Below are 24,852 nucleotides of genomic sequence, written 5' to 3'. Positions count from 1 at the left end.
TCTACGGAAATGCTGTTAGTCGAGGGAGGAAGAAGACAGGCCGAAGTTCGCACCGGACCCTCACAGATCAACTCGTCTGAGGCAACGCCGCTCATACGCCGGAGGAAGCTGACCAGGAGCGAGAACGTCGAGAATACTCTCCTCAAACCCTTCCGCCAAGAGAAGATGAGGAATACCGTCCAGTCGCCCAAAATAGGAAACAATGTCACGAAGGGGGGCCGTGATCATCTGCGCGTCCGACGCCAAGACGTCGCTACACAAGAGGCCGTAAAATCTACGGAGGCAAAGGACAAAACCGCAAAGGTCGGGATCGCCAAAGACACAACAGTAGAAAGTCTGGATGACCGAGTAAGAAGTCGAAACTCTAAGACAAACATGCCTGGAGGGCCAGACTATGCCTATGCCGATGATGCTTTGGGTGGTACCCTCCATAAAGATATCTTGCCCCGTCCATCTCCCCGAAAAGCCGTCAGTCGGATTCAGGCTCACAAAGTGAATGGTTGCCAACGCAATAACTCCATAAGGCCGAGCGAAAACGACGTAAGCCTTCGGCTTTGTGGACGAAAAGCCCCCGGCATGGACTCTATAATACGCGAATCAAGCAAGCAACAAGGACGTTGTGTTCTTTCAACAGGCCAGGAAGCGACATCCACTCTCCCTCTCAAGCCGACAGAGCAACAAGAAGGGTACAGTGAGCAGCAACACAGGGAGTCTGGAGCTCTATCACCCCCCAGCCTAAAAGCGCTTCCTGGTGCGAAACTGAGGACAGTGGTATCTCCAGAGAAGCCGCCCGTCCCCCCGAAAACACCACATGGGGCGAGCATAGATTTGTTCTGGGACCGGGAATTCGTGGATGAATGGAACGAGGAGCATTCGCCCAGGAAAACCTTCCTTCCAGCCATACCACCAAGCCCTACCAAATCAAAAGGGAAGAAGAAGGAGATCAAGATATTGTTCGAACAAAGAAGACAAGAAATGGCGACGACATTCCTAACAGAACTAGATGAAGCGGTCACCCAAGGCCGCCTCGCAGAGCTGGCCAGCTCGACTGGGGGCGTGGCCATCCGGTGGTCAAACAAGCTTAACACTACTGCTGGACGAGCGCACTGGAAGAAGGAGACGGTACGGTCAATAGGGCCCAACGGCCATGAGCCCGCCACTGCCATTCGACACCATGCATCCATTGAGCTTTCGGAGAAGGTCATTGATGACGAGCATCGGCTGCTGAACGTCGTCGCACATGAGTTCTGTCACTTAGCCAACTTCATGGTGAGCGGAATCACGACCAACCCACATGGCAAGGAGTTCAAAGCCTGGGCGGCCAAGGTATCGCGAGCGTTCCACGACCGCGGAATCGAAGTGACGACCAAGCACTCATACGATATCGAGTTCAGATATGTCTGGGAGTGTGTGGACTGTGGGACCGAGTTCAAGCGGCATTCAAAGAGTATTCGCCCCGAGCGTCAGCGCTGCGGGGTGTGCAAAGGTATGCTGAAGCAGACGAAGCCAGTTCCCCGTCCTGCCAACGCAAAGAAGTCGGAGTATCAGCTATTCGTCCAGCAACAGATGGGAATCGTCAGGAAGGATAATCCGCATGTCGCACAGAAAGACCTTATGGGCTTGGTGGCACAGAAATGGGCCCAGAAGGTCAAAGGAGATAGTTGTAGCACCACGTCCCGTGAGGAAGGCGGCGCTGTGGAGACAGTTGCAGATAAGCTACACGACTTGATAATATAACTCGGACCGTATTAGGGCGCCTCAATCTCCTAGTTCAAGGCCGTTGGCTAGGACCTTTATAATATATGCCCGGACTACCTTGTATACTATAGCTAATTTCATGTGTATTATCTCAGGGTAGACTGTATTAATGTTATACTGTTATTGCTTTCTATTTTAAGATTAAGAGTAGTAGCTATAAAGGAATATATTCAGAATATACTAAGATGCTCGGATATATAATAAGTAGGAGGAAAAATAAAGAGGTGACTAGGATTCGGATTATAAAGATACTATGATACGGTGCGTTTTAAACAATATATATAAATTGGCTATAGTCCTTCAAGTTGCCCGAAATTATGTTATGGACGCACTGCACTGGTTGACGCCCTTTAGCAGGTCATTGTTGTCCCCTAGTCCGGCCCTATGACATCGGCATCCGCTTGAACTCCTCGTGACAAAATCCGACGAAACACCGGCGTAGAGCCTCGTGTGATTCCGGCCGACGTCTCCATTTCGCACTCCCATTCCCTGGCGACTCCTTTTGCAGCTCATATCTGCTAGGTGCTATTCGTATCCACGTCCGTGGGTTGCGTTTAGCACTGGCACCCCACCGCCAAATCGCAGGGCTCTTCCACCCTCAAGTCTCGCCGAAAAGATTCCAGTCCTTAACCTTAAATGTTTCCCAAATCCTCGCGGCATAGTCAACCGCGTCGCCAATCAGTTGGCCCTGTTTACCTAGCTGCAGATCAACTTCTTCTTCGTCATATTCGCCCTTGATATGCGGCACGTTGATGGTGATGAGAATGTCCGATGACACATTCTCTAATCGAAGGAGGGTCAGGATTATGGCGGTAAAGTCGGGGGAAGAGGTTCGTTCTCCAGGCGCCGGCCGCGGCGTTTGTGTCGCAATGAGAGTGTACGCCGGGACGTCTTCTCTGTAAACGGGTCAGAAGACGCCTTGCATTGCAACGGTAAACTACCGTCGAGACAAATAGGAGAGTGAGGCACACCCTAAGCGGGAGATGACGGTTTCAGTGGTGTTCCACACCTTGACCGTGTCGACATCAGAGCCAACTAGGTCCTCGAGGTGTGTCGTCAGTGCGCGGCCATCGATCTCGGGACCTGTCCCCGCAGGCCCTACGCGCTCGGTGATGTCAAAGATGATGCTGGTGAAGCCGTCCTGGTCGATGTAGACTTCCTGGTTGTCGGGGACTTGTCGCAGTTTGCTATGTAACGGCGTGAGACGGTAACGAGTATCGGGAGAGTCGACGGAGTGTTTACCTTACGTCCGCGAAGTTGCTCGGGAGGTCACAGATGATGGCACCTCCATATAGTGGGGTGCTCTTATATCTCGTCATGGTGGCGCAAGTGGCAGGACGAGAATGGACGGACGGTCGTCGCCTTCAGCGATCGCAAGTGTCCCGGTAAGGAGAGGCTGATGTCGAATTAGGACCAAAAATAGAACCTTTCGAGACTACAGAGATGAGATGCGCCGGTCCGCAGTGATGTGCATAGAGCAAGGGATATTCCGGACATGAAAGGTAGTGGACGTATGCGTGCCGTTGCCTTAAGCGCAACGTCTGGAGATTTGGAAGCGGGGAATGGTTGTTTTTGTCTCCATGGCGTGAGGGCGCAAATTACGTAGGTACCTAACACGGCACAGCTGAACGGCGCGGTACACTGTACGTACATACCACGTACCTGCCCGCCTATGACGTTTTGGAAGATTTGTGGTTGACCCCCACGACACTACACCAAACACTCACGTTCCTTTTCCCGCAATACACGTAGACGCATGATTGACTGCTGATGTCGATTCTGCAGGCCTTTTCTTTTTCCCCCTTATAAGGGATAAAAAAAAGACTGACAGACAATAGAGCTTCAATTAAGGGGCGTATGTAATTACCCTGTATCTGAATACTGGGATTACGTTCGTGCCGTTGATCATTAAGGTCGCCTTAAAGAAATGGGCAGATGGCGAGGTAGCCAATGATTATCACCCTCTCCGAGCAATATAATATCTACCGTAAGAACCGTTCGATGCTCCATCTCAAAGACGGTTGAACCGGGATCCATTTTTCCCCGCACTAGCTGAGCCTATGTACATGGCCCAAGCAGGATGGAATCAGTGAAGGATAAATACGCTACATAGTACCGAGTGTAAGTCGTATCAACTCGCAACTTGTCGACGTGCATTAACGTATCATTCGCAAGGAATCTCTAAGACCTTCAGCACAGCTCATCGATATTTCATCCTCTCGTCTTGCATACGAATCCCAGACCACAGCCCACCATGGCCAGTCTCGCATCGTGCATCTTCTGTAGGATCATCAAGGGTATGTCCTTCAAACTTGCATAGTTTCAACCCGAGCTACCCTCCCTGCGACTTCACGCTTGGAGGGTGCCAAACTCGTCAGATTCAATGCTAAGTCACCGATGTCAGGCGAGATCCCCAGCTTCAAGCTTTTCGAGAGCGACAAGACGCTAGCATTCTTGGACATCAACCCCCTCAGCCGTGGGCACGCGGTAAGCCTGAATCGAGGCAGTTCCGAGTCGGGACTCTTGAGGCCTGCTACGTTAGAGAAAATACTGACACACGAACCCTTAAGCTTGTCATTCCCAAGCACCATGGCGCGAAACTGGCCGATATTCCCGATGACCATTTGAGCGAGATTCTGGCAAGTCTGTGGTATCCTCGTCCATATTACCCTCCTCTAACATGACTGTCCATTTAGCCTGTGGTGAAGAAGCTAGTCCAGGCAACGGGCGCGACCGATTACAACCTGCTGCAGAACAATGGCCGCATTGCTCACCAGGTGGTTGATCATGTGAGATGACACAGACCCGACCTGGGCATTCCTCTCCCTTTCCCCGCCACGCCAGTTGCTAACTTGAGCTGCTAGGTTCACTTTCACATGGTACCAGACTTCCCTCTACGCATTCGGCAACGTCCTCCATGTAACGTGCTTCATTGACACTAACACTATATGCAGATCCCAAAGCCCAACGAGAAGGAAGGCCTCGGCATCGGCTGGCCGCAGCAACAGACCGACATGGAGAAGCTCAAGGCTCTCTTCGAGGACCTTAAATCCAGAATGTGAGGCTAGAACCTTGGGGTTAAACCTAGGACACGAACTGTGTGGTGGCACTGCTTACTGCGTATAACCGCCTTGTTTGTTGCCTGAGCATGTGGTGCCCGGTGCAAGTGCTCCCAGCAATGGAACTGGTGGTCGACGCGGTCAAGCAAGTTTGTCTGAATCATCGTGTATCTATAAAGGTTTCGAATAAAAGAAGTCTAGTCTACATCGTCGGCTGACGTTTCCACGACTGGAGGGCCCTCTTCAGCGGTAGGCTGAGATACGGGTGTCTTCGGGTAGAAGTCGATCTTGCCGCCAGGCTGTATCACACCTGTACGGTCATAGACCGAGCGGGCTCGAATGTACGGGTCCAGGCGCCAGTAGTCCTCCCTTAATTTTAGAGCAAGGCCATTTCTCTGCGCCATCAGGGCAGATTTTTCTGTCTTCTCATCCGCCCCAATCCACTGCAGTGTGGCCTCCTCAAACTCGGAAACAAGCGACTCGCGGGCTTCAAGTAGCTTGTCTCGCGTCGCGGTGTCGTTCAGCTTGTCGTTCTCGCCGCTGACAGGTTCGACGTATTGATATGTCCAGTCCTCCGGCCCATCGAGTTCCTTGATGATGCGACTTGGCTCAATGAACTCTTCCATCTCCTTCACGTTGTTGGTGAAGTGCACCTTGCTCGCAACGACAGGGTCAAGCCACCCCTTGATGATCTTCCAAATCCCTACATGATGTCAGACCCTCATCCCGCCGAATAGAACCAGAACGGCCGATAGCACGTACCTTGGAAGACCCAGGGAGCCTTGTGCACAAGGACCGCGCCTAGTGACTCGGGGTAGTTTGCTTCAAAGCACTTGATCATGAATTTCACGGGCGTGTAGTCCTGCGTAAATATGTTTTTTAGTGCCGCCGTACGAAGCTGGGCATCAGGGATGGACGCAGCTTACCATATTGGCCATTGAGAAGCCTGTCATGTCAAATATAATCGTCTATAAAGGAATCAACAAGGTCAGAATCGGCTTGAGCTTCACTGACACAGAGGCAACAGATACTTACGGCAGTGTCGACTGGAGGTGAGAGAAGCATCCGTGCCGTTTCAATGATGTAGACGGTGTACCTCTCGAGGCTCTCCTCGCATTGCTCACCCTGCTTATGGAGTCGTACTCTAACGACACAGACAGGACGACCAAACTTGTCCACGCCGTGTAGAAAACTCTTGCCCATGCGGATCTGGGCCATGAAATCCGGCGCGAGCCTTTTCATATTGCCCTCACCCTTCTTCTCGGCTTCCACGGCGCCAGCTTCCCCGTTCTTCATGATGTCGTCGTCGACATGCATCTCCGTCAATCTCCAGTTCATGGTTGAGATCATCATGATGAGTGCCTTTTCAACATCCCACTTCCGAGCTCTTAGGAACCGAAGGAGCAATGCATCCGGATGATCATGCTTGACCATGTTCCAAATCGTCGCTCGTAACGTATCGGGTGTATGGTTAGCGATGGCATCAAGGAATTGCTGTGTTTGGCCGTATTTGTCGTCTGCGTCAGATTCCTTGATAGAAGCTGTGATTGCCGAAGAGTTCTGAGAGGAGGCTATCGAGTCACCATCGGTGGCCTTGTCTTTGCTTTTCTTGTTAAAGAGGGAGATGCGTTTTTTCTTGGGCTTCTCGGGCACCTTGCCAGAAGACGCATCCGACGATGGTGTGCCAGCAGTTGCACCGCTGATTTCCATTGCCGCATTTCCCTCAGCACTTATGCCACAGAGTCTGAGGACGTGTGCCCATAGCTGTCGCAACTTCTCCTCCTCGTCCGGAGTCAAATTACCGGGCCGGCCCCGGGGTGCGTCGTTTGCCATGTCTGGCGCAGTAGAAAGACAAGCTGCGGTTACGGGCTGTTGTTCTTCTGTAGAATTTTGCTGCAGGCGAAACCCAAGATACAGAGAGAGTACTCCAGCAGCGATAATAAGCAGACTGAATTGGGAACGGAGTGGACTGGGATAGTCTCGATCGTTGTACTGGCGCTCCTGTTGTGCGGTAGTTGCCTTAATCCCACCCAAACCCTGGCTCGCACAATGTCGGGTATGATGCGCGCCCGGGTACTCAAGCTTAACGTCTGACAGTCGAGAAGACGTATTCGTTTTCGGTGCAGGGTCTTTTGGTCGCAGCCTTGATGGATCGTGTGAGATCCTGACGCGGAACGAATGTGTGCTCCGGATTGTCGTCAGAGGGATGCATTCGCGCTGAAGCAGATTGCGTCGAATAATACGCAATGTTGCGCAACTCATAGATACGTAATTGGTCTTCAAGGCCACCAATGTACGAAGTAGGCCTGGCTCTGCAGCGAAGGCCTCCGACGAAGACCAAGGAACAATAATGCCCCTCTTCCACTTTGGAATTTTCGGAGTCGGGACTTGGTCAGTGCCGACAATCCAGGTACCTACTGTACATGTAGGTACTTTGAAAATAGATGAAGTGTGTCTATCCGTATTACATCTAGTACCGTTTAAAGACTGAGATTTATCCGCAAGACAATGAAAAAGACACCCTCGTACGTAGCAGGGGAAGCAAACACCGCCTTCTATTTACTCTTTTTAGTAGCTACCGGTGTTATGTTACAAGGGCCTCTTATAATTATATCAAGATCTCAGAGGATTACCTACCTACCTAGGTAGGCCGTAGTGATGGTGCTTGATATTGCATGAATGCAAAAGAACACGACGTATGCAGTACACACTCCCTTTAATTCATCAAATATGTAGTGTACTCCGTACTACTTGGGAGTCCCTGATAATCTGCTACCGGGGTTCTCCAACGTCACCGCGCTGCAGAGATCGATACTAGTACTTTGCCATGCGACGCGAAAGGATTGTAATTTACACTTACTCAAGAGTCATATCAAGTATTCGTAATTCATAGAGGCGCTGAGTCACTGGTCTGGACGTACCCCCGCTCCCCTCACCGGTAACGACCCCCTCCACCCCGCTTGTTGCCGCAATTTTCATCGTCCTTCCGCGCCGAGATAAAACGGGCAAGTTCTTGTCCTGGATACATGCTGTGGCCACGACCCCGACGCAGCGTCCACAACTTTCACCGTGGCTACATTTTCTTTCCCGGCCCTGTCATCACTCCTAGATTGCCCCCATCGCATGCGATTCTTAACAGAACTTTCAAGATGGCGGCACCCGCGAGTTCCTCCAAGAATGGTGATACCTCATTTTTCCCTCCCAATGGTTGTCTGACGGAGTGACATTGCTGGCTGACACCATGACTTCCTCTCCAGAATTGAAGGAAAAGCTCAAAGCCGAAAAGGCAGCTGAAAAAGCAGCACGGTACGCCGCGAAACAAAACAAGCAAAAACAAGCGCAGTTGAGCCAGGGAAAGCCCAAATCCCAGTCCTCGAAGGCCGAGTCCCAGCCAGCCCTACCCCCCTTCGTCAACGACACCCCTCTTGGAGAGAAGAAAATCCTCCATTCGTTTGACCATCCTCATTTCTCCGCCTACAACCCAAGCGCTGTCGAAGCCGCCTGGTACCAATGGTGGGAGAAGAGCGGTTACTTCAAACCTGAGGCCTGCAAACAGGGCGCGGATGCTGCCGGCACGTTTGTCATTCCTCTACCGCCACCAAACGTTACCGGTGCCCTCCATTGTGGTCATGCGCTCGCGAATGCGCTACAAGATACCCTTATCAGGTGGCATCGCATGAGGTGAGCTGAAGGATCCGCCCAGGTGGTGCCTCGGTAGGCTGTGACTAAAAAAAAGAAATCTGCTAGGGGCTTCACAACGCTTTGGGTCCCTGGGTGTGATCACGCTGGCATTTCCACGCAGTCCGTCGTGGAAAAGATGCTATGGAAAAAGGAGCAAAAGACGCGCATCGACTTGGGCCGCGAGGAATTCGTCGAGAAGGTGTGGGACTGGAAGAATGAATACCATGAGCGTATCAACAACGCCCAGAAGCTCATGGGAGGAAGCATGGACTGGTCTCGCGAAGCTTTCACTATGGACAAGAACTTGAGTGCGGCTACCGCCGAAACATTCTGTCGGCTGCACGACGAGGGCCTCATTTACAGGTCCAGTCGGCTCGTTAACTGGTGCACCGCTCTCAACACGGCACTGAGTACCCTGGAGGTGGAAAACAGGGAGATCACTGGTCGCACGATGCTTACCGTCCCCGGATACGAGCGGAAGGTCGAGTTTGGTGTTCTTACTCACTTCAAATACCAGATCGAAGGCACGGACATGACCATTGAGGTCGCCACCACCCGCCCAGAGACCATGCTAGGCGACACCGGCATCGCGGTGCATCCTGATGACAGTCGTTATGCCCACCTCATCGGCAAATACGCGGTACATCCGTTTGTCGATCGGTATGTTCTGCAGCCCATGTCAATCCCAGGTCACTTCCCGCGCTTAGCCTGCGGAACGACTTCCATGGACAATTTCTAACACCTTTCTTTCTAGTCGCCTAAAGATCGTAGCAGACAGCAAATTTGTGGACCCCGCTTTTGGTACTGGTGCTGTCAAGTTGACGCCGGCCCATGACCCCAACGACTATACAATGGGCAAAGCACACGGGCTCGAGTTTATCAATATTCTGAACGATGATGGCACACTGAATTCGAACGCCGGCCCTAAGTTCCAGGGCCAGAGGCGCTTTGATGCCAGATACACCGTCGTTGAAGAGCTGACCAAGCTGGGCCTTTTTGTCAAGAAGGAACCAAACCCGATGAAAGTACCGCTTTGCGAAAAGTCCAAAGATGTCATTGAACCGCTCATCAAGCCCCAGTGGTGGATGAAGATGAAGGATATGGCAGATGCCGCCTTGGAAGTCGTGGACAAGGGCGAGATCAAGATCAGCCCCGAGAGCGCCAACAAATCCTACCGCCGCTGGATGTCTTCGGTGAATGACTGGTGTATCTCAAGACAGCTTTGGTAAGCTCTCCCGGAAGCCAGCCGGTTTTCTAATCTAACCTTGGTGTCTTTCTTGTAGGTGGGGACATCGGATCCCGGCCTATCGCGTTGTTTTTGAAGGCGAGGATGCCGCCGAGTCTGACAACTCTGTATGGCTTGCCGCGAGGGATCCAGAGGAGGCACAGAAAACAGCCGAAACAAAATATCCGGGTAGGAAGTTCCGTCTCGAGCAGGATCCGGATTGTCTAGACACGTGGTTCAGCTCCGGCCTGTGGCCTATGTCTACTCTCGGCTGGCCTAACACGGAGAGCTTGGACTTCAAACAGTTTTTCCCCACTAGTCTCCTCGAGACTGGTTGGGATATCTTGTTCTTCTGGGTGGCACGCATGATTATGCTCAGCCTGAAGCTCACCGGTCGCGTTCCATTCAAGGAGGTGTATTGCCACAGCCTGATTCGTGATTCGGAAGGGAGAAAGATGAGCAAGTCACTTGGAAATGTCATCGATCCCCTCGACATCATCTCCGGCATTGACCTGGACTCGCTGCACGCGAAACTTCATGTTGGCAACCTGAAGGAGGACGAAATCAGCCGCGCAGTCAAGTATCAGAAGACCGCCTTCCCTGGCGGCATTCCCGAGTGCGGAGCAGACGCGCTTCGGCTGACTTTGATTTCGTATACTACTGGTGGTATGTGGCACCGACTCGTAACTGGCTGTCGTTATGCACTGACATATTAACTGCTTCTTTTTCCAGGGGGGGATATCAATTTCGATATCAAGGTCATGCATGCTTATCGTCGCTTCTGCAACAAGATCTGGCAGGCAAGCAAGTACGTACTCGGTCGTCTGCCGGAGAACTTCACTCCTGTGGCCAACCGTGATACTACGAAGCTTTCCATGCCTGAGCGATGGATCTTGCACCGTATGAACGTGGCTGTCAAGGGGATTAACGAGTCTCTGGAGGCACGTGAGTTCTCCAAGAGCACACAGTTCGCCTATCAGTGAGTATTTGTATCCGCCATGACAACGCATGGAAATGGGCTCATGATATCCGTCTAGGTTTTTCTACGATGAACTTTGCGACATCTTCATTGTAAGTTGCTGCCATAAAACGACCGATGGCACCAAACCCTGGCAGCTGATATTTTTCGAATAGGAAAACAGCAAGAGTCTTCTTACCACCGGGACACCCGAGGCCCAGGCCAGCGTCCAGCAAACTCTGTACCAAGCGTTGGACGTTGCTCTGCGGCTCATGCATCCGTTCATGCCCTTCATCACGGAAGAGTTATGGCAACGGTTGCCAAAGCCGGAGGGTGACACGACGCCCACCATCATGCTAGCGTCCTACCCCGCGCACGATCCTTCCCTGGAATTCGAGGGAGATGCCCGCGACTACGAGCTTGGTCTGCAGTGTGCACAGGCGATCCGCTCTCTTACCTCTGAGTATGGTGTTCGTTCTGATGGGCACGCCTTTGTCAAGGTTTCTGAGAAGAACGCCTACACCAAGATCGAGGAGCAGATCCCAGCTATCAAGGCCCTCTGCGGAAAAGGTGTCACGGAGGTGAAGGTCGTCGGACCTGATGCCAGCGGCGACGCGATCCCTCATGGCTGCGCCGTCTTCGTCCTTGCCGCCGACATCTCGGTCCTCCTTGAACTTGGATCACGCCTCACCAACATAGACGCGGAGATCAAGAAGGTCCAAACGAAGCTTCTGAAGAGTCAGGGATTCGCGAAGAAGCAAGAGGAGCTGATATCCAAGGAAGGATTTGAGGACAAGGTCAGTGACGTTGTGCTCACAGCAGAGAGGAAGAAGTTGGCCGATGCACAGGCAGCAACGGAGAACTATCTGAGAACGATAGAGCAATTTGAGAAGATGAAGGTTGGGACAGAATAGAGGACTAGCATAGTTCGGCAGGCAAGCAATGGGTCCCAGCTTGACACATGATGTCTTCGCCTGTCGTGCCTTGGCACAGCACGGAGTGGGTATATTTCCTATCACAAAATAATAGACGCGGCCTACAATCAATTGACAGCAATAAGTGGAATCGAACTGGCTACGTGGATAGGTGCCATATGCGTGATAATTTTTGGGAAACCTTATAGATAGAATCGACCTTGCGAGTACAGGTAAGTAGTAATTACCCATAGGGAGGTCAGAGAAGCGAGAATAAGTACGGGCATGATTACTCCGTGTGCCCTATATTTGCATATCCCGCTCGATGATTTACCCCTGGTCGTCGATGTCTTCGTACTGGTGGCAGCAATTTCGGGCGCAAACAAAGTCGCAGAGCCTACACTACACGTAGTGACCAACATGTTAGCAACTTCTGCGTAGATGTCCGTTAGAACATGGCCAATCTTAGCCGTCGAACTCCTATATATTCTGCAGGATAAAAATTGGGCAGCCACAGATACATATCTTGTGTTATGATATGTGCTGCTGCGTAAATTTCAATCTGCCGCGCTATTCTAGGGTACCACCGGTATTTACACGCCCCCTGTTCGGTATTTACTGTCCACTAATCCATTTTTAAAAGGTTACGCGACCGCGTGTATAAGCAAGATCTTAGCCGTATATACTACTACGTACCTATCTATACCTTACGATAAGCTTTAATCTCTATAACGTTCCGTTCCTAGCCCAACTACGCCGCTTATGAGTCTTCCACCTTCGCCCATCCCATCTACGGTACTAGTCCCTGCCACAGACCCAGACCACGACACTGGTAGCCCTCGCTCGAAAAGTCCACGGTACTCGTATTCACTACAGTTGTGGCGTACGAGACTAGGCGCCGATCCAGGGCAATACTGCGAGACCAGTACCGCCCGGCTAAGAAACCTTCGATCCTGGTAGCTCATCCAAGGCCCAGGGACGGGTGAGTCGAGACCAGTCCGAAGGCCATTAACATGTTGAGAGCGCCTTGGCTGTGGTACCGGTCTGAAGGCCACACACCATTGGCGGGACTAGTGTCCATAACGGCCTGTGACTGCAGTACTGGTCTAAACTAGCTGCCTACAGGCTGATGGAATAGCAACGGTGTCTATGAGTGCCGATTGAAGTTGAGGAACGAAGCCAAGACCGTACCGTTGGAAGAGTAAGACGATGAGGCCCGATCTGACAACGGCTTTCCTCCTCTGAACGAGGTTTTTACGTTAAGCACAACGGGACCACTGGTCACTCTACTCAGTTCTGGTGAGTGGTGTTAACTAATCGTCAATGCGCGTCCCAACTAATGAATACAAGATACTCGTAGTGGTCATAAACTTGGAAATCGTCGCTTTGAGTCCAGATATATCTGAAAGATAATGGCGATGTAGTCAACCCTTCTCACAGTATAAAGGTGGCGGGGATCCCCGCTTCAATTCCCTTCAAATTTAGTTACCGTCGCATATATGAATATTGCACGTGACAAGGGGGGAAGGGTTGCTCACTTGGGGTGAGCACCAGACACGGCCTTTCCACCAAACAGTTTCCTCTTCTCCACTGCCCACAACATCATCCCGTGCGCAGCTGCTCCGAGCAAAATACGTCCGCCTCCAGTTTCCCTGTAGGAAGTGGTTTTCGTCGGTCGGGGGGGTGGGGGGAGGAGATAAAGTCCGTTTGAAACTAAGACACTGATCCTTCCGCCCTCCTCGTCCTTGCCCTGAATCCCCTTAAGCAACTGAGGCCGAGCTCGTCTCGTCAAGGAATCTCATAGCAAATGTAGTGCTGAGATACAGACCTCTATTATCTGAAACTGCCGGGCTGTAAGGTCCTATCTATCATGCCCAAGACTGACTGCAGGATCAATCTAAAACTTCCAGAAACTCGAAGATCTTTTTCACTGCCACCTCATCCCCCTCCACTGTCCCGCTGAGTTCCGGATTTACCCAGCCATCCGTCCATCCACCACCAAAGTCAATGATCCAAGCATCGTCAGTATCACGGTGAACCAATACGTTTGAGGCCTTGCCATCGCCCCACACGACGCCGATCTGGTGCAACAGATGGATGGTCTCCTGGACTTGTGATGCCCACTTTCTTCGGCGGTCCGGCGCAATTTCAGAAACCGCGTCGATACTTCCAAGTGTCGATAGCTCCCAGGTATCCGAAACTGGGATGTAATCCTCCAAAAACCCAACGATTCTCTTGTCATCGGGTGTGGTGATTAGACCGAGGAGCTTGGGAACGCGGATAGTGCTTGCGTATTGGGAGGTAGTAATCTTCCAGAGGCAGTCAAGCTCCCTTTGTGCGGCTTCCGGGCCCCTGCTGTCTCCCGCCTTAGAGCATATTTCACTTCCATCGACAGCCACGCGTGCAATGTAGCCGTTGTGAAGAATGTTTTCAAGGACACGGATGTCCTTGGTGGAGAATCTTGGTAGATTGAAGTCGTCGTTGACATGGAGTTGGAATGGGTGGCCAAATGGGTCAAGAGAGGCCCCGTCATGCGTGCCGTCAATATCACAGCGAATCAACTCTGTCTTGCCGTCCAACGTCCGGAAGCAAAAAGCGTATTCGTCCGGGAGGAGGAGAGTGTGGAGGTCTGTCGAGATACCTGCTAGCTGAGCAGGCGGTGGCGCGAGTTTGTCGAAGACTGTCTTTCCAGCCCCAACGATGGCGTCCAGGATCTCGTTTGCAAGTGTGTCCGCTTTGTCGTCGTCCTCGGCATCGGAAGCTACATTGTATCTCTCAATGAATGAATTCTCGATTGTGGTGGTATCAGTGCTCGAAGGAGACGGGTCGACATGGATGATAAGGCGTGCATTGTTCCAACGGATATACAAGGACACGCGCTCACCGCGTCCGCTTGATATTTCCTCAAGGTGATGGTTGCTCATTGTTTTGGCGTCTTCGGAATGGCTGATGAACTGAAAAGATATGAAGGAGGTGGGCCTGTGGGCGGCTGCTGCGCCAAACGTGGATGAAGGGATTTCCTGGTTGCCGCGCGGTTAAGGTCTCAAGGTGCGGTCGCAGCGATCCCTGGACCTGTGTGATGAGGAAGCCTGAACCCCACGATTGATTAGCTTACCCTCCCCCGCTCGCAGATCAATCATCCAATTTTATGCTCTGACACGCCTGGGCTGGCTCCTCTTGCTTCAAACGCTGCGTGTCAGCGACCAAACGCTGGTTAACGTCCCCCAAGGTAGGGCAACCTCGAACATGGACTGGTCCGGTTGGACCGGCTGTCTTGGTCTCATCTTCCCGGCGTGTGTGCTGTGGGATCACGCGTTTGTCCGGAAACAGGCCAACTTCCACGGCCGGCGTCCTGAATTCTGGCAACCTGGACTTGAACCTGTTGATGCCCTCAAATAGCCGCTCGACGGCCACGGCCAAACCATCTGCTTCATCAGACCGGGGGTGGTTGGGCCATTTGGACGACCAAGCCCGTGAGGGTTGAATCATGCGCCCAACAGGTATCATGATGATTCCTTAAGTGTCTCTTCATATTAAACCTCAGCTGTACAACGTGTAGTATATAAGGGAGTCACAACTGTCTGTCATCCAGGCTGTCTTTATGGCAGGTCCAAACGCCCGCCGTGTTTACATTTTGGTCCGCTTTACCCTGTAAACCCTTGTTACATCTTTCAGTTGAACTCCTGTTCGCCATAATAGCGGTACTTCGGTCCTTTGCCAGATTGCCAAACCAGCTCTCAACAATGTGTTGGTCGGAGTGGGTTACACACTCCCGGTGCGGTCATCGAAATCGCCGGACCCACTACTGCCGCCGCCATACCCTCGACCCGTACACAGCCCGGAAGAGGATGTGCGAGGAACCAGTTTAACTAGGCCTCGGGCCAGTTTGGTACTCTTTTCCACCACTCTCTTCTACCTTTACCTAGACGTTATATATTCGTATCGCCTAGAGGTTTATATATAAAAGGTTATTATAAGGGTGAGGATATTCCGACTAGGGCAATCGGATATTCCGACTGGGGTCCTATGTTAACAGCCGGTGACACCCGCCAGCTTGTTCCGATTGTACCCAGATACTTCCACATAAAAATGACCGCAGCGACGATACACTTAAATCGATCGTAGCGACGATACACTCAATTGATCGTAGCGACGATACACTCAATCGATCGTAGCGACGATACCGACGATACACTCAATCGATTGTAGCGACGATACCGACGACTAGGAACAGTGAGTATATGATACACTCAATTGATTGTAGCGACGATACCGACGATACACTCAATCGATTGTAGCGACGATACCGACGATACACTCAATTGATCGTAGTGACGATACACTCAATTGATCGTAGTGACGATACCCTCAATTGATCGTAGTGACGATACACTTAATCGATCGTAGCGACGATACACTCAATTGATCGTTGCGACGATACGCTCAATTGATTGTGTACGTGTCTGTAAGTATCTAGGCACAAGAGGAAGTTATTGCAGCTGGCGTCAGGCGTTGTCAGTAGGGCCCCAGTCGGAATATCCAATTGCCCCAGTCGGAATATCCTCACCCTATTATAAATAGTGAATTTATAGTTATAGATATTAGAGATAGATTAGGTAAGAAAGTCTTATCCTGATATATACGTACCTGTACGGGATATCTGTAGCTAAGATAGTGGCGTATACAGACTACTATACGGGCTCGCATAACCTTCCGAAATAGGATAGAGAGGGCTGCAAATACCAGACAGGGCGGCTGCAAATAGTGGTACTCCCTCTACCTTTCTATTACCTGAATACGTTGATATGCAATAAGAAAATACCTTCCTCTTTAGATAACGGGGTTTAGTAAAAGCCGCGCTTGACTGCGCTTAACGGAGTCAAGTGCACGGGCACGGACGGCATCGTAGGCACGTCGATCGCTGTTGTTGGGTTGTTGGTATACAACAGTTGAGAGGGGATGACCGAGTAGCCATAATCGCCCACTTTCCCTCTGAATGCCCGTCATCCCATTCACACCGCGCCGCCTGAAATCTTCGCCGAGATCGTATCACGAGCCCAGCAATGTCGGCTAACGCGAGATCCTCCGCCCGCCAGCGCTCCAACTCGCGCAGCCGCACTTCGCGCCCGACTACACCACTTCGGCCGTCATCCCGGTCATCTTTCGCGGATTCTGCTCGCGCAAGCACAAGCGGAGGTGCCGATTCATTCCCCTTGAACGTCTTCGAGCCATCTTTTGCCGAGCTCTCCGACGCTGTGGCCGACCTAGAAGCCAATATGATGCATTTTCAGCTTATGCACGAAAGCATCGCGCGGTTTAGCGAGTCGTTCGCGAGCTTTCTGTACGGATTGAACATGAATGCATTCTGTGTCGATTTCCCCGAGGTACGCTACGCGAGAAGGCTCCCATGCCAAGTCCATTGGCGTGGCTGATACGGCTGTCCACTGACAGAGCGGTGGCTATACAGGGTCCTATTACGGAATCATTTAGACGGCCCCAAGCGACGGAAGGCGAGCAAGGTAGCAACGGCGGCCCCCAATCATCTTCCCAACAACGGGCAGGGCGTCCAGGGCTATTTTATACTGACACTCTTATCTGGTAGACCCATCCGGTGGAGAGGAGAGAGCTGTGGCAGCTGAAGCCGACAGCGAAACCACCTACATGTAGGACGCTACTATTCCCACTTCATTCGCTCGATGGCGACAAGCTAATTGGCGATTAGGACTACCGATACATCCTTTGTCGAGAATCCAGCCCCTACAGCTATACCGACCGCCAAACACAAGGGCTCAGGCTCAAGGCCGTCGCGGGTTCCAGCACCTTCCATTCGTGGTCCTTCGTCCACCCGTGGCGCTAGAGGCGGTCGGCAAATACCGACCGAAGTGCCGAGAGGCCGCTCTAGTGGCCTCGTACGGCCAAGGGGACGAGGTCTGAGGTGAAGACGGATGCAACTCGAGAGCCTACACCGCAGTTGGGGGTTCGGCGGAGCATAGCGTGACTTTGCGCGTTGTGCTGTCTTGCCGAACGGCAGAACTACGACCAACAGATGAAAGTGTACGAGTATAAGCCCACCCCGACGAAAGGCGAATGCCTTAAGGCCGGCTTTGCCTCGACGTAGGGCTTGTCACTGGATCGCAGATCAGGATAACACCAAGAAGCTTTAAGTGGCCATTTCTATTTCCTCGTTGGGCGGCTGCTCGGGAGCTCCCCGCGCCGCAGCGGGGCCTTTGTTGTCCGTCCAGAGGCCGACAGCAGCTTCAGCCACCTTTTGCGTATATGAGTCGTCGCGCAGATCCTTGACCCTAGTCATGTCACGAATATGTCAACTAGTGTCCCATACAGGAAGAAATGATGTTGGGGGTAGACGAGCGCATAAACAGCAGACAGTCCCAGTGTTATGAAAGGTTGCCGGGGCAGCAGCAAGTTACGTGGAGATGGACAAGCCAAGGCAAGAGAGGATGTTGGCGACATACTTGCGCTTGTGAGGCTTGCCTCGCTTATGCTGCACAAGGTTAGGCTCGGATTCGAACCATTTAGCACATTCGATGCAGTAGTATTGGCCGAGTGCGGGTAAATCTTCTGGGGCTTTGGTATCCGTGTACTGTTTGAGGTGGTTGGGGGAGAGAAGGTCGGCTTTGATCTGATCGAGGTCCCTGCTTGTCGGGTGGCTGGTTAGTGCTGCGCAAATAAATGCAATGCGTATGACCTAGATTCGACTTGCCTCGTCTTTCTCCTCGTCTTCGTGATGGTTCGCCTAGCTGTTACGCCCATTTTGACAATTATCGGACCCTTGATAGAGACACAGGACGGAAGTTCGAGTGGATCGCAGATTTCATAGAAGGAAGTGCATAATCGCGCTAAGTGGTACATGTAGGACCACATGCGCTGAAATGGTTATTCCGCTATGGTGGGGAGAGTACATGTAACCATCGAATTTCAAACCCTTTATTACTCATCCTCACCGCGATAGGTAGGTCAGAGCAGCGAATCTGAGGAGGGTACTTACTAATCGTGCCCGCTCCACTTATTCCGGGTTCGTTCCTCACCGTGATAGTTATTCCGGTAACCCCAGCCGGATTATTTTCAGTCTTCTTTGATTGGGTCGGGTGGCAAAGCTTTTCGGCTCGGACGTCTCGGTGAATGTGGCTATCTCCTATCATAACGCCACTCAGACCGAGGTCGCAGCCGGAAATGCGAGTTGGCGCGAGTGCCCACAGCAGTTCGGAGCGACGGGACTGGTTCCATTGAGGCCGCGACTTGGAAAACGAGACCCTGGTTCTAAAACGGAGCCGAGAGACCGAGCTAGTCGCAGGGTTTGCAGGGCATACTACCACCTTGAGGCCAGTTATTTTCACGATTCAATACACTGCGGCGTCTATCCCAAGCCAATCCAAATGTGCTTCACATGCATCGGTGAAAACAGTAGTGGAGAGCAAAATTCAGGAAGTAGATTTTCGGAGATATCACGGAATGCAGAACATTCCAATTGACAATTGTTGAAGAGGACGGCTTTTAATGTTTCATCTGTTGATGATGTACGGAGTAGGTATTACGATAAAGATGGCTCACGAGGCTGTACTCTGCAACGTTGTTTTGGTACCTATTGTGACTTCATGAGGCAATTCAGTGACGTGACCCTGACAGACGTTGGACCCCATCCTGAGCGAACAAGGTGGCGCTGGGCAATTGGTCATGGGTCTAGAAGTACACGAGAAGCACGGATATCCTTTGTATTACGAAGCCGGAAGCTGCAAAGGGCACACGAGTAGAGTAATAACCGACTTCCCATGCCTCCTGTGTCCCGAACATGATGCATCAGGAGGTACCACTACATTGTAGCCTTATTGCTCCCTCGGGCGTGTCGTCCCAGAACTGGCTGCGAACTGCACCCATCCCCAATGTGGGGAAATTTGGAGCTCCTGCGTCCAGTCAACATAATAGGCCTCTTTTGATTTGTCCGCTGGTCCGTCATCAACCTCGTCATAGCCGAAAGCCTCCACCCTCATGGCCGGCCCACCCCACTAGGCCTGGTGCGGTACCGTAAGTAGCTTGCCTTTCTGGTTGATCGCAGCCGATGGCCGTTGCTACTTCTTCCGCTGTTGCAGAAAACCTCGACTTTTTTTCCTCCTCCCCTTCCTCTCCCTCTCTCTCCCAGGAACATACACACACACCATCTCTCTCCGGCCACAGAGGGTGTTTGAATACCATCGCCATTGAACGCCGACTACCTCTGTTTTTGTTTCTCTGGCCACAATTGAATAGAAGCATCTTCCCGCAGTTTCTCCACCCCTCATCTCGACAATTCTGTAGCCATGCTGGCCTCCCGACAGCTTCTGGGCTCCGTGGCCCGGAGCCGCTCTGTCGCGGCCGGTTCCATGGGAGTGCGCCGGATGGCCACAGTCACTGATTCTCCTCTCGACCGCAAGGTATGTCAAGCTCTCGTTACCCTTTGTTTTTGACACATTTCCACCGAACATGCCAGCCATCAGGAAGGGGCGGTGCGGGCGCTGCCTCCGCTTCGACGTGCTTCGATGTGATTTCTAACTCGCCATTCCAGGTCAGGCAAAACAACTGGGAAGAGGGCAACTTCATCAACTACAAGAAGATGTCTGAAAACCTTGCCATTGTACGCAGCCGGCTAAACAGGCCCCTAACCTATGCCGAGAAGATTCTCTACTCCCATCTCGACAATCCTCACGAGCAGGAAATCGAGCGGGGTGTGTCTTACCTCAAGCTGCGCCCGGATCGTGTAGCCTGCCAGGATGCGACCGCACAAATGGCCATTCTTCAGTTCATGTCCGCCGGCATGCCCTCGGTGGCCAATCCCACCACTGTCCACTGCGATCACTTGATCGAAGCACAGGTCGGTGGTGCCAAGGATCTCGAGCGCGCCGTCAACATCAACAAGGAAGTCTACGATTTCCTGTCTAGCGCCTGCGCCAAGTACAACATTGGTTTCTGGAAGCCCGGCTCTGGTATCATTCACCAGATCCTGCTTGAGAACTATGCCTTCCCCGGTGGCCTCCTCATTGGCACTGACTCGCACACTCCCAACGGAGGTGGTCTCGGCATGTGCGCCATCGGTGTGGGCGGTGCCGACGCTGTCGATGTCATGGCTGATCTGCCTTGGGAGCTGAAGGCCCCCAAGTTCATTGGTGTCAAGCTCACTGGCCAGATGTCCGGTTGGACCTCGCCCAAGGGTATGTTTGCCTAGTATTCGCACTTGTCCTTTGTCGTCTGCTGACACCCCTCGTCTGATTAGACGTCATCTTGAAGGTTGCCGGTATCCTCACCGTCAAGGGTGGAACTGGCGCTATCGTCGAGTATCACGGCCCCGGTGTCGACGGCATCTCGGCCACTGGCATGGGTACCATTTGCAACATGGGTGCTGAGATTGGTGCCACCACCTCGCTCTTCCCCTTCAATGACCGCATGTACGACTACCTCGTCGCCACGAAGAGGAAGGACATTGGTGACTTCGCTCGTGCCTACGCTAAGGAACTCCGTGAGGACGAGGGTGCCGAGTATGACGAGCTCATCGAGATCAACCTGTCCGAGCTTGAGCCCCACATCAACGGCCCGTTCACTCCTGACCTGGCTACTCCCATCTCCAAGTTCAAGGAGGTGGCCAAGCAGAATGGCTGGCCCGACGAGATCAAGGTTGGTCTGATTGGTTCTTGCACTAACTCCTCGTACGAGGACATGACCCGCGCTGCGTCCATCGCTCGCGACGCCCTCAACCACGGCATCAAGTCCAAGGCTACCTTCACCGTCACTCCTGGTTCCGAGCAGATCCGCGCCACCATCGAGCGGGACGGCCAGCTCCAGACGTTCGAGGAGTTTGGCGGCATTGTCCTCGCTAATGCCTGCGGTCCCTGCATTGGCCAGTGGGACCGCCAGGACGTGAAGAAGGGCGAGGCCAACACCATCATCTCCTCCTACAACCGTAACTTCACCGGCCGCAACGACGGCAACCCTGCCACCCACTCCTTCGTCACCTCCCCCGACCTTGTCACCGCCATGTCCATCGCTGGCACCCTCTCCTTCAACCCTCTCACCGATACCCTGAAGGACAAGGATGGCAAGGAGTTCAAGCTGTCTCCCCCCACGGGCGATGGTCTGCCCACTAGGGGCTACGACCCCGGCCAGGATACCTACCAGCCCCCTCCCAAGGACCGGGCTTCGGTCAACGTCCAGGTCTCGCCCACCTCCGACCGGTTGCAGGTGCTACAGCCCTTCCAGCCCTGGGACGGCAAGGACGCCAAGGATATGCCCATCCTGATCAAGGCCAAGGGCAAGACCACCACCGATCATATCTCCATGGCCGGCCCGTGGCTCAAGTACCGTGGTCATCTCGACAACATCTCGAACAACATGCTTATTGGCGCCATCAACGAGGCCAACGACGAGGCCAACAATGTCAAGAACATGACTACCGGAGAATACGGTGCCGTGCCCGCCGTTGCGCGTGACTACAAGGCCAAGGGAATCAAGTGGGTTGTCATTGGCGACTGGAACTACGGCGAGGGTAGCTCGCGTGAGCACGCTGCCCTGGAGCCCAGGCACCTGGGCGGTCTCGCCATCATCACAAGGAGCTTTGCCCGCATTCACGAGACGAACCTGAAGAAGCAGGGCATGCTGCCCCTGACTTTTGCCGACCCCGCCGACTACGACAAGGTTAAGCCCGAGGACAAGGTAAGCTTCTGTCATGTTTTTGCCCCGTTGTTGCAGCCGTAACTAACAAAACGTCTGCTACACAGGTTGATATCCTCTGCACGCAACTCGAGGTTGGCAAGCCCGTTACCATGGTTGTCCACCCCAAGGACGGCTCTTCCTATGAGATTAAGCTGCTGCACACCTTCAACGAGCCCCAGCTTGAGTGGTTCCGGAACGGAAGTGCGCTGAACACAATGGCCAAGTCGGTCAAGTCCTCGTAATAGTTGAGACGATAACGCTATTGCGCGGCAAAGGCTTGTGCGGCCGCGTCGCCATGTCCTCGGAGCCGAATATATATGCCTCCTGATCTGGCGATAGTGCCAGGTAGTGGTGCCCAGAGATACTGGGGCCAAGGTGAAGGTGCCGCCTGAAGTGAGACCGACCTCGAAGACTCGTTTGGTCTGGTTAGCTTTTGGAATCAACATGCTATGGGCAAAAGTTTGAAAGGCGGGGATGGACATTCTTGGTTGTCTTGCCCAGCCTGTTCTGTATGTACAAACGAGCATTTCAATTATTATTTTCTTTGTTCCAGGCAAATGAGGTGCTGCTCGAGTGAGGTTTCGTCTCTTCAATGTCCAAATATCGTCCATTTAGGTAGACTAAGTGACGGAGTAGCTGGGCGATCCAACTCGTTGTGAGGAGGGCTACATCGCCTCTGTCAGGAACTGCATGCCTCGGATTGTACCTCACAGATCGTCATTCCAATGTCACTGTGTACCTTAGCCAACGGTGCCCGAATTAGTAAGGTACCTAGAGGTATGTACCTCTCTAAATAGGTCATCCGCCTTTAGTGATAATTATGCATTTATCCATACAGTAATCGATAAGACAGACACCTTGCTCAGTATCCAGCTGGCGGCATCGTTCTGCTACGGCCCTCGGACATTCAATTCTTGTTTCCAGGTACATACGACTACTTATTTTGTATACGTTGAGATTTCCAGGCCGGCTCCGACGACGCATAACCTAATCGTCCGATAGTTACAGTCTCTAGGCAATCGTTCAGCCGGCTCCTGACGTTCTCGAACCAGTGTCATACCCGACGTTACGGGGCACGATGCCTCCGTCGACAAGCAACTTCAGTCCGCTGCGCGCACGCACATACGTCGTCCGGTTACCCCTATTCAGTCGAATCGTCGTCCTCGTTATAATATTGGCATGGCTTGTCGGGTTACAAAAAGCTTGGGATGTTCGGAAATGGGGAGCGCTGGATCCTACCGAGATATCCATTGCGTCCGGTATACCAAACCTCTAAGTTCTCAACAATCGCATCCCATCGGGCTCGTACTGACGCTACGAATTCTCCTCCTGGCAGGCTACCGCATTAATACGTTTCCGTTCATTCACGTCAACTTTATTCACGCCGTCCTGAACCTCGTCGCATTAACGCCGTTACTGGAGCGCTTCGAAACCGAGTTCGGCACCCTCACATCGCTTGCTCTCTTCATGGGCCGTAGGTGGCAATCCGGCGACTGGCGAAACTGATTCGAAGCTAACCTCGCGGCAGCATTGACCACGATACCCGCGGTTCTCTATATCGTCCTGGAAGTATTCGTTCTCCGCGGCAACACCGCCGTCATGGGCGCAAGGTGAGGCCGCTCGATGCCTTTCGGCCCAACTACTCCTACAACTCTTGGCCTGAAGCTGATCATGCCGACTTGTCGCAGCGTCTGGGTGTTCCTCCTTCTCGGTGTGGAGGCTATTCGAACGTTCAAGTCCAACCCCTATCTCACTATTGCCACGTGGCAAATTCCTACATGGACTATGCCGCTTATCATGGTGGTGGCCGTATCCGCGTTAGTCCCTGGGACCAGTTTCCTTGGTCACCTCTGCAGCGTCTGCGTGGGCTACTTATGTGAGTGGCCAGACGTACCCTTCATTGGCATGATTTACGCTGACGTTCGCATCCCTGGCAGTTGGGCTCGGATATCTTCGGTTTCTCGCGCCGCCCGAGAAAATACTTCGCTGGATCGAATCTAAGCTGAATCTCTTGGGCCGACTTCCCCACTACGTCAGCGTGGATCGGAAGACGTATGGTCGCTTTGGGGTGCTGCCAAGCAGCACTCATATGGGCGCAGTAAGCCCTGCGACTCTGGTGATGGATGGACCGGGCCAGCGACTAGGGCCATGAAGGACGGGCAGGCTCTTCCTACCCATCATGTACACGTGTATAATAAGCAATATCGGAATGGCCGGCAAGTTGGGCCTTCCAGCGTGTTTCATATATGCAGCATCTATGAAGAGTTGTCGATGGCATATCCGGACATACTAGGCTTGAGTTTTGGATCTAGCCGTCGGCATGGTTGCTACATTGGGATGATTACTGTGTAAGCATTGCGGTTATATTTCATAGATGATCCTTTGAAGCCCTCAAGACTGATCGATTCATAATACACATTCACATGTTTTTGCTTGGTTTACTAATGCAATGGTTGACGCCGAAACGCGGAGGTATGCCTCGAAAGCCCTAGGGATTCCCAGCCCGGGTTTGTTTATGGGGCGTCGCATCAGTCTTTATTCGAATTATCAACTTTTGGTCGC

The 24,852-nt window shown here is 52.5% G+C and overlaps 11 protein-coding genes across 11 annotated transcripts; 7 read left to right on the top strand and 4 right to left on the bottom strand.

Annotated features, from left to right (window-relative positions):
- The first annotated feature begins 732 nt into the window (after positions 1 to 732).
- ACRALDRAFT_1078355 (uncharacterized protein) lies at positions 733 to 1,853 on the top strand. Its single transcript, XM_071018766.1, has one exon. The coding sequence runs from the start codon at positions 976 to 978 to the stop codon at positions 1,735 to 1,737; it is 762 nt and encodes a 253-aa protein (XP_070870979.1). The 5' UTR covers positions 733 to 975; the 3' UTR covers positions 1,738 to 1,853.
- Positions 1,854 to 1,968: 115 nt separating this feature from the next.
- ACRALDRAFT_1066394 (uncharacterized protein) lies at positions 1,969 to 3,399 on the bottom strand. Its single transcript, XM_071017343.1, has 3 exons — positions 3,001 to 3,399; positions 2,730 to 2,945; positions 1,969 to 2,654 (listed from the first exon to the last, which is right to left on the bottom strand). Exons 1-3 carry the CDS (start codon positions 3,075 to 3,077, stop codon positions 2,357 to 2,359), a joined length of 591 nt encoding a protein of 196 aa, XP_070870978.1. The 5' UTR covers positions 3,078 to 3,399; the 3' UTR covers positions 1,969 to 2,356.
- Positions 3,400 to 4,012: 613 nt separating this feature from the next.
- Positions 4,013 to 4,820, top strand: ACRALDRAFT_2114924 (uncharacterized protein; the record flags this gene model as incomplete). The annotated part of the gene is made up of 6 exons (XM_071023714.1): positions 4,013 to 4,055; positions 4,163 to 4,245; positions 4,329 to 4,416; positions 4,474 to 4,547; positions 4,623 to 4,637; positions 4,713 to 4,820. 6 exons carry the CDS (start codon positions 4,013 to 4,015, stop codon positions 4,818 to 4,820), a joined length of 411 nt encoding a protein of 136 aa, XP_070870977.1.
- Positions 4,821 to 5,014: 194 nt separating this feature from the next.
- On the bottom strand, positions 5,015 to 6,650 carry ACRALDRAFT_2114838 (uncharacterized protein; the record flags this gene model as incomplete). Its single annotated transcript, XM_071023709.1, has 4 exons — positions 5,015 to 5,520; positions 5,580 to 5,679; positions 5,744 to 5,785; positions 5,853 to 6,650. The coding sequence occupies 4 exons, from the start codon at positions 6,648 to 6,650 to the stop codon at positions 5,015 to 5,017; spliced, it is 1,446 nt and encodes a 481-aa protein (XP_070870976.1).
- A 1,408-nt stretch (positions 6,651 to 8,058) lies between these two features.
- ACRALDRAFT_1037650 (uncharacterized protein) lies at positions 8,059 to 11,595 on the top strand (the record flags this gene model as incomplete). Its single annotated transcript, XM_071015067.1, has 7 exons — positions 8,059 to 8,498; positions 8,565 to 9,158; positions 9,253 to 9,723; positions 9,782 to 10,389; positions 10,456 to 10,702; positions 10,761 to 10,794; positions 10,858 to 11,595. 7 exons carry the CDS (start codon positions 8,059 to 8,061, stop codon positions 11,593 to 11,595), a joined length of 3,132 nt encoding a protein of 1,043 aa, XP_070870975.1.
- Positions 11,596 to 11,623: 28 nt separating this feature from the next.
- ACRALDRAFT_2023449 (uncharacterized protein) lies at positions 11,624 to 12,132 on the top strand (the record flags this gene model as incomplete). The annotated part of the gene is made up of 5 exons (XM_071020137.1): positions 11,624 to 11,680; positions 11,742 to 11,767; positions 11,859 to 11,982; positions 12,023 to 12,038; positions 12,113 to 12,132. 5 exons carry the CDS (start codon positions 11,624 to 11,626, stop codon positions 12,130 to 12,132), a joined length of 243 nt encoding a protein of 80 aa, XP_070870974.1.
- Positions 12,133 to 13,487: 1,355 nt separating this feature from the next.
- ACRALDRAFT_1083854 (uncharacterized protein) lies at positions 13,488 to 14,519 on the bottom strand (the record flags this gene model as incomplete). The annotated part of the gene is made up of 1 exon (XM_071019522.1): positions 13,488 to 14,519. One exon carries the CDS (start codon positions 14,517 to 14,519, stop codon positions 13,488 to 13,490), a length of 1,032 nt encoding a protein of 343 aa, XP_070870973.1.
- Positions 14,520 to 16,658: 2,139 nt separating this feature from the next.
- On the top strand, positions 16,659 to 17,534 carry ACRALDRAFT_2045166 (uncharacterized protein; the record flags this gene model as incomplete). Its single annotated transcript, XM_071021503.1, has 4 exons — positions 16,659 to 16,979; positions 17,063 to 17,114; positions 17,198 to 17,258; positions 17,318 to 17,534. 4 exons carry the CDS (start codon positions 16,659 to 16,661, stop codon positions 17,532 to 17,534), a joined length of 651 nt encoding a protein of 216 aa, XP_070870972.1.
- A 221-nt stretch (positions 17,535 to 17,755) lies between these two features.
- On the bottom strand, positions 17,756 to 18,366 carry ACRALDRAFT_2045165 (uncharacterized protein; the record flags this gene model as incomplete). The annotated part of the gene is made up of 3 exons (XM_071021502.1): positions 17,756 to 17,897; positions 18,069 to 18,248; positions 18,317 to 18,366. The coding sequence occupies 3 exons, from the start codon at positions 18,364 to 18,366 to the stop codon at positions 17,756 to 17,758; spliced, it is 372 nt and encodes a 123-aa protein (XP_070870971.1).
- A 1,352-nt stretch (positions 18,367 to 19,718) lies between these two features.
- Positions 19,719 to 23,151, top strand: ACRALDRAFT_1066385 (uncharacterized protein). Its single transcript, XM_071017342.1, has 4 exons — positions 19,719 to 20,021; positions 20,153 to 20,795; positions 20,858 to 22,290; positions 22,356 to 23,151. The coding sequence occupies exons 1-4, from the start codon at positions 19,908 to 19,910 to the stop codon at positions 22,530 to 22,532; spliced, it is 2,367 nt and encodes a 788-aa protein (XP_070870970.1). The 5' UTR covers positions 19,719 to 19,907; the 3' UTR covers positions 22,533 to 23,151.
- On the top strand, positions 23,141 to 24,723 carry ACRALDRAFT_1066384 (uncharacterized protein). Its single transcript, XM_071017341.1, has 5 exons — positions 23,141 to 23,549; positions 23,627 to 23,764; positions 23,819 to 23,900; positions 23,979 to 24,166; positions 24,228 to 24,723. Exons 1-5 carry the CDS (start codon positions 23,369 to 23,371, stop codon positions 24,440 to 24,442), a joined length of 804 nt encoding a protein of 267 aa, XP_070870969.1. The 5' UTR covers positions 23,141 to 23,368; the 3' UTR covers positions 24,443 to 24,723.
- The last annotated feature ends 129 nt before the right edge of the window (positions 24,724 to 24,852 follow it).

The sequence above is a fragment of the Sodiomyces alcalophilus genome (genome assembly GCF_042370955.1).
Source record: "Sodiomyces alcalophilus JCM 7366 unplaced genomic scaffold ACRALscaffold_11, whole genome shotgun sequence".
Taxonomy (NCBI): Eukaryota; Fungi; Ascomycota; class Sordariomycetes; order Glomerellales; family Plectosphaerellaceae; genus Sodiomyces; species Sodiomyces alcalophilus.
Note: the sequence above shows the minus strand (reverse complement) of the source record. Positions and strands in the feature narration are given on the sequence as shown.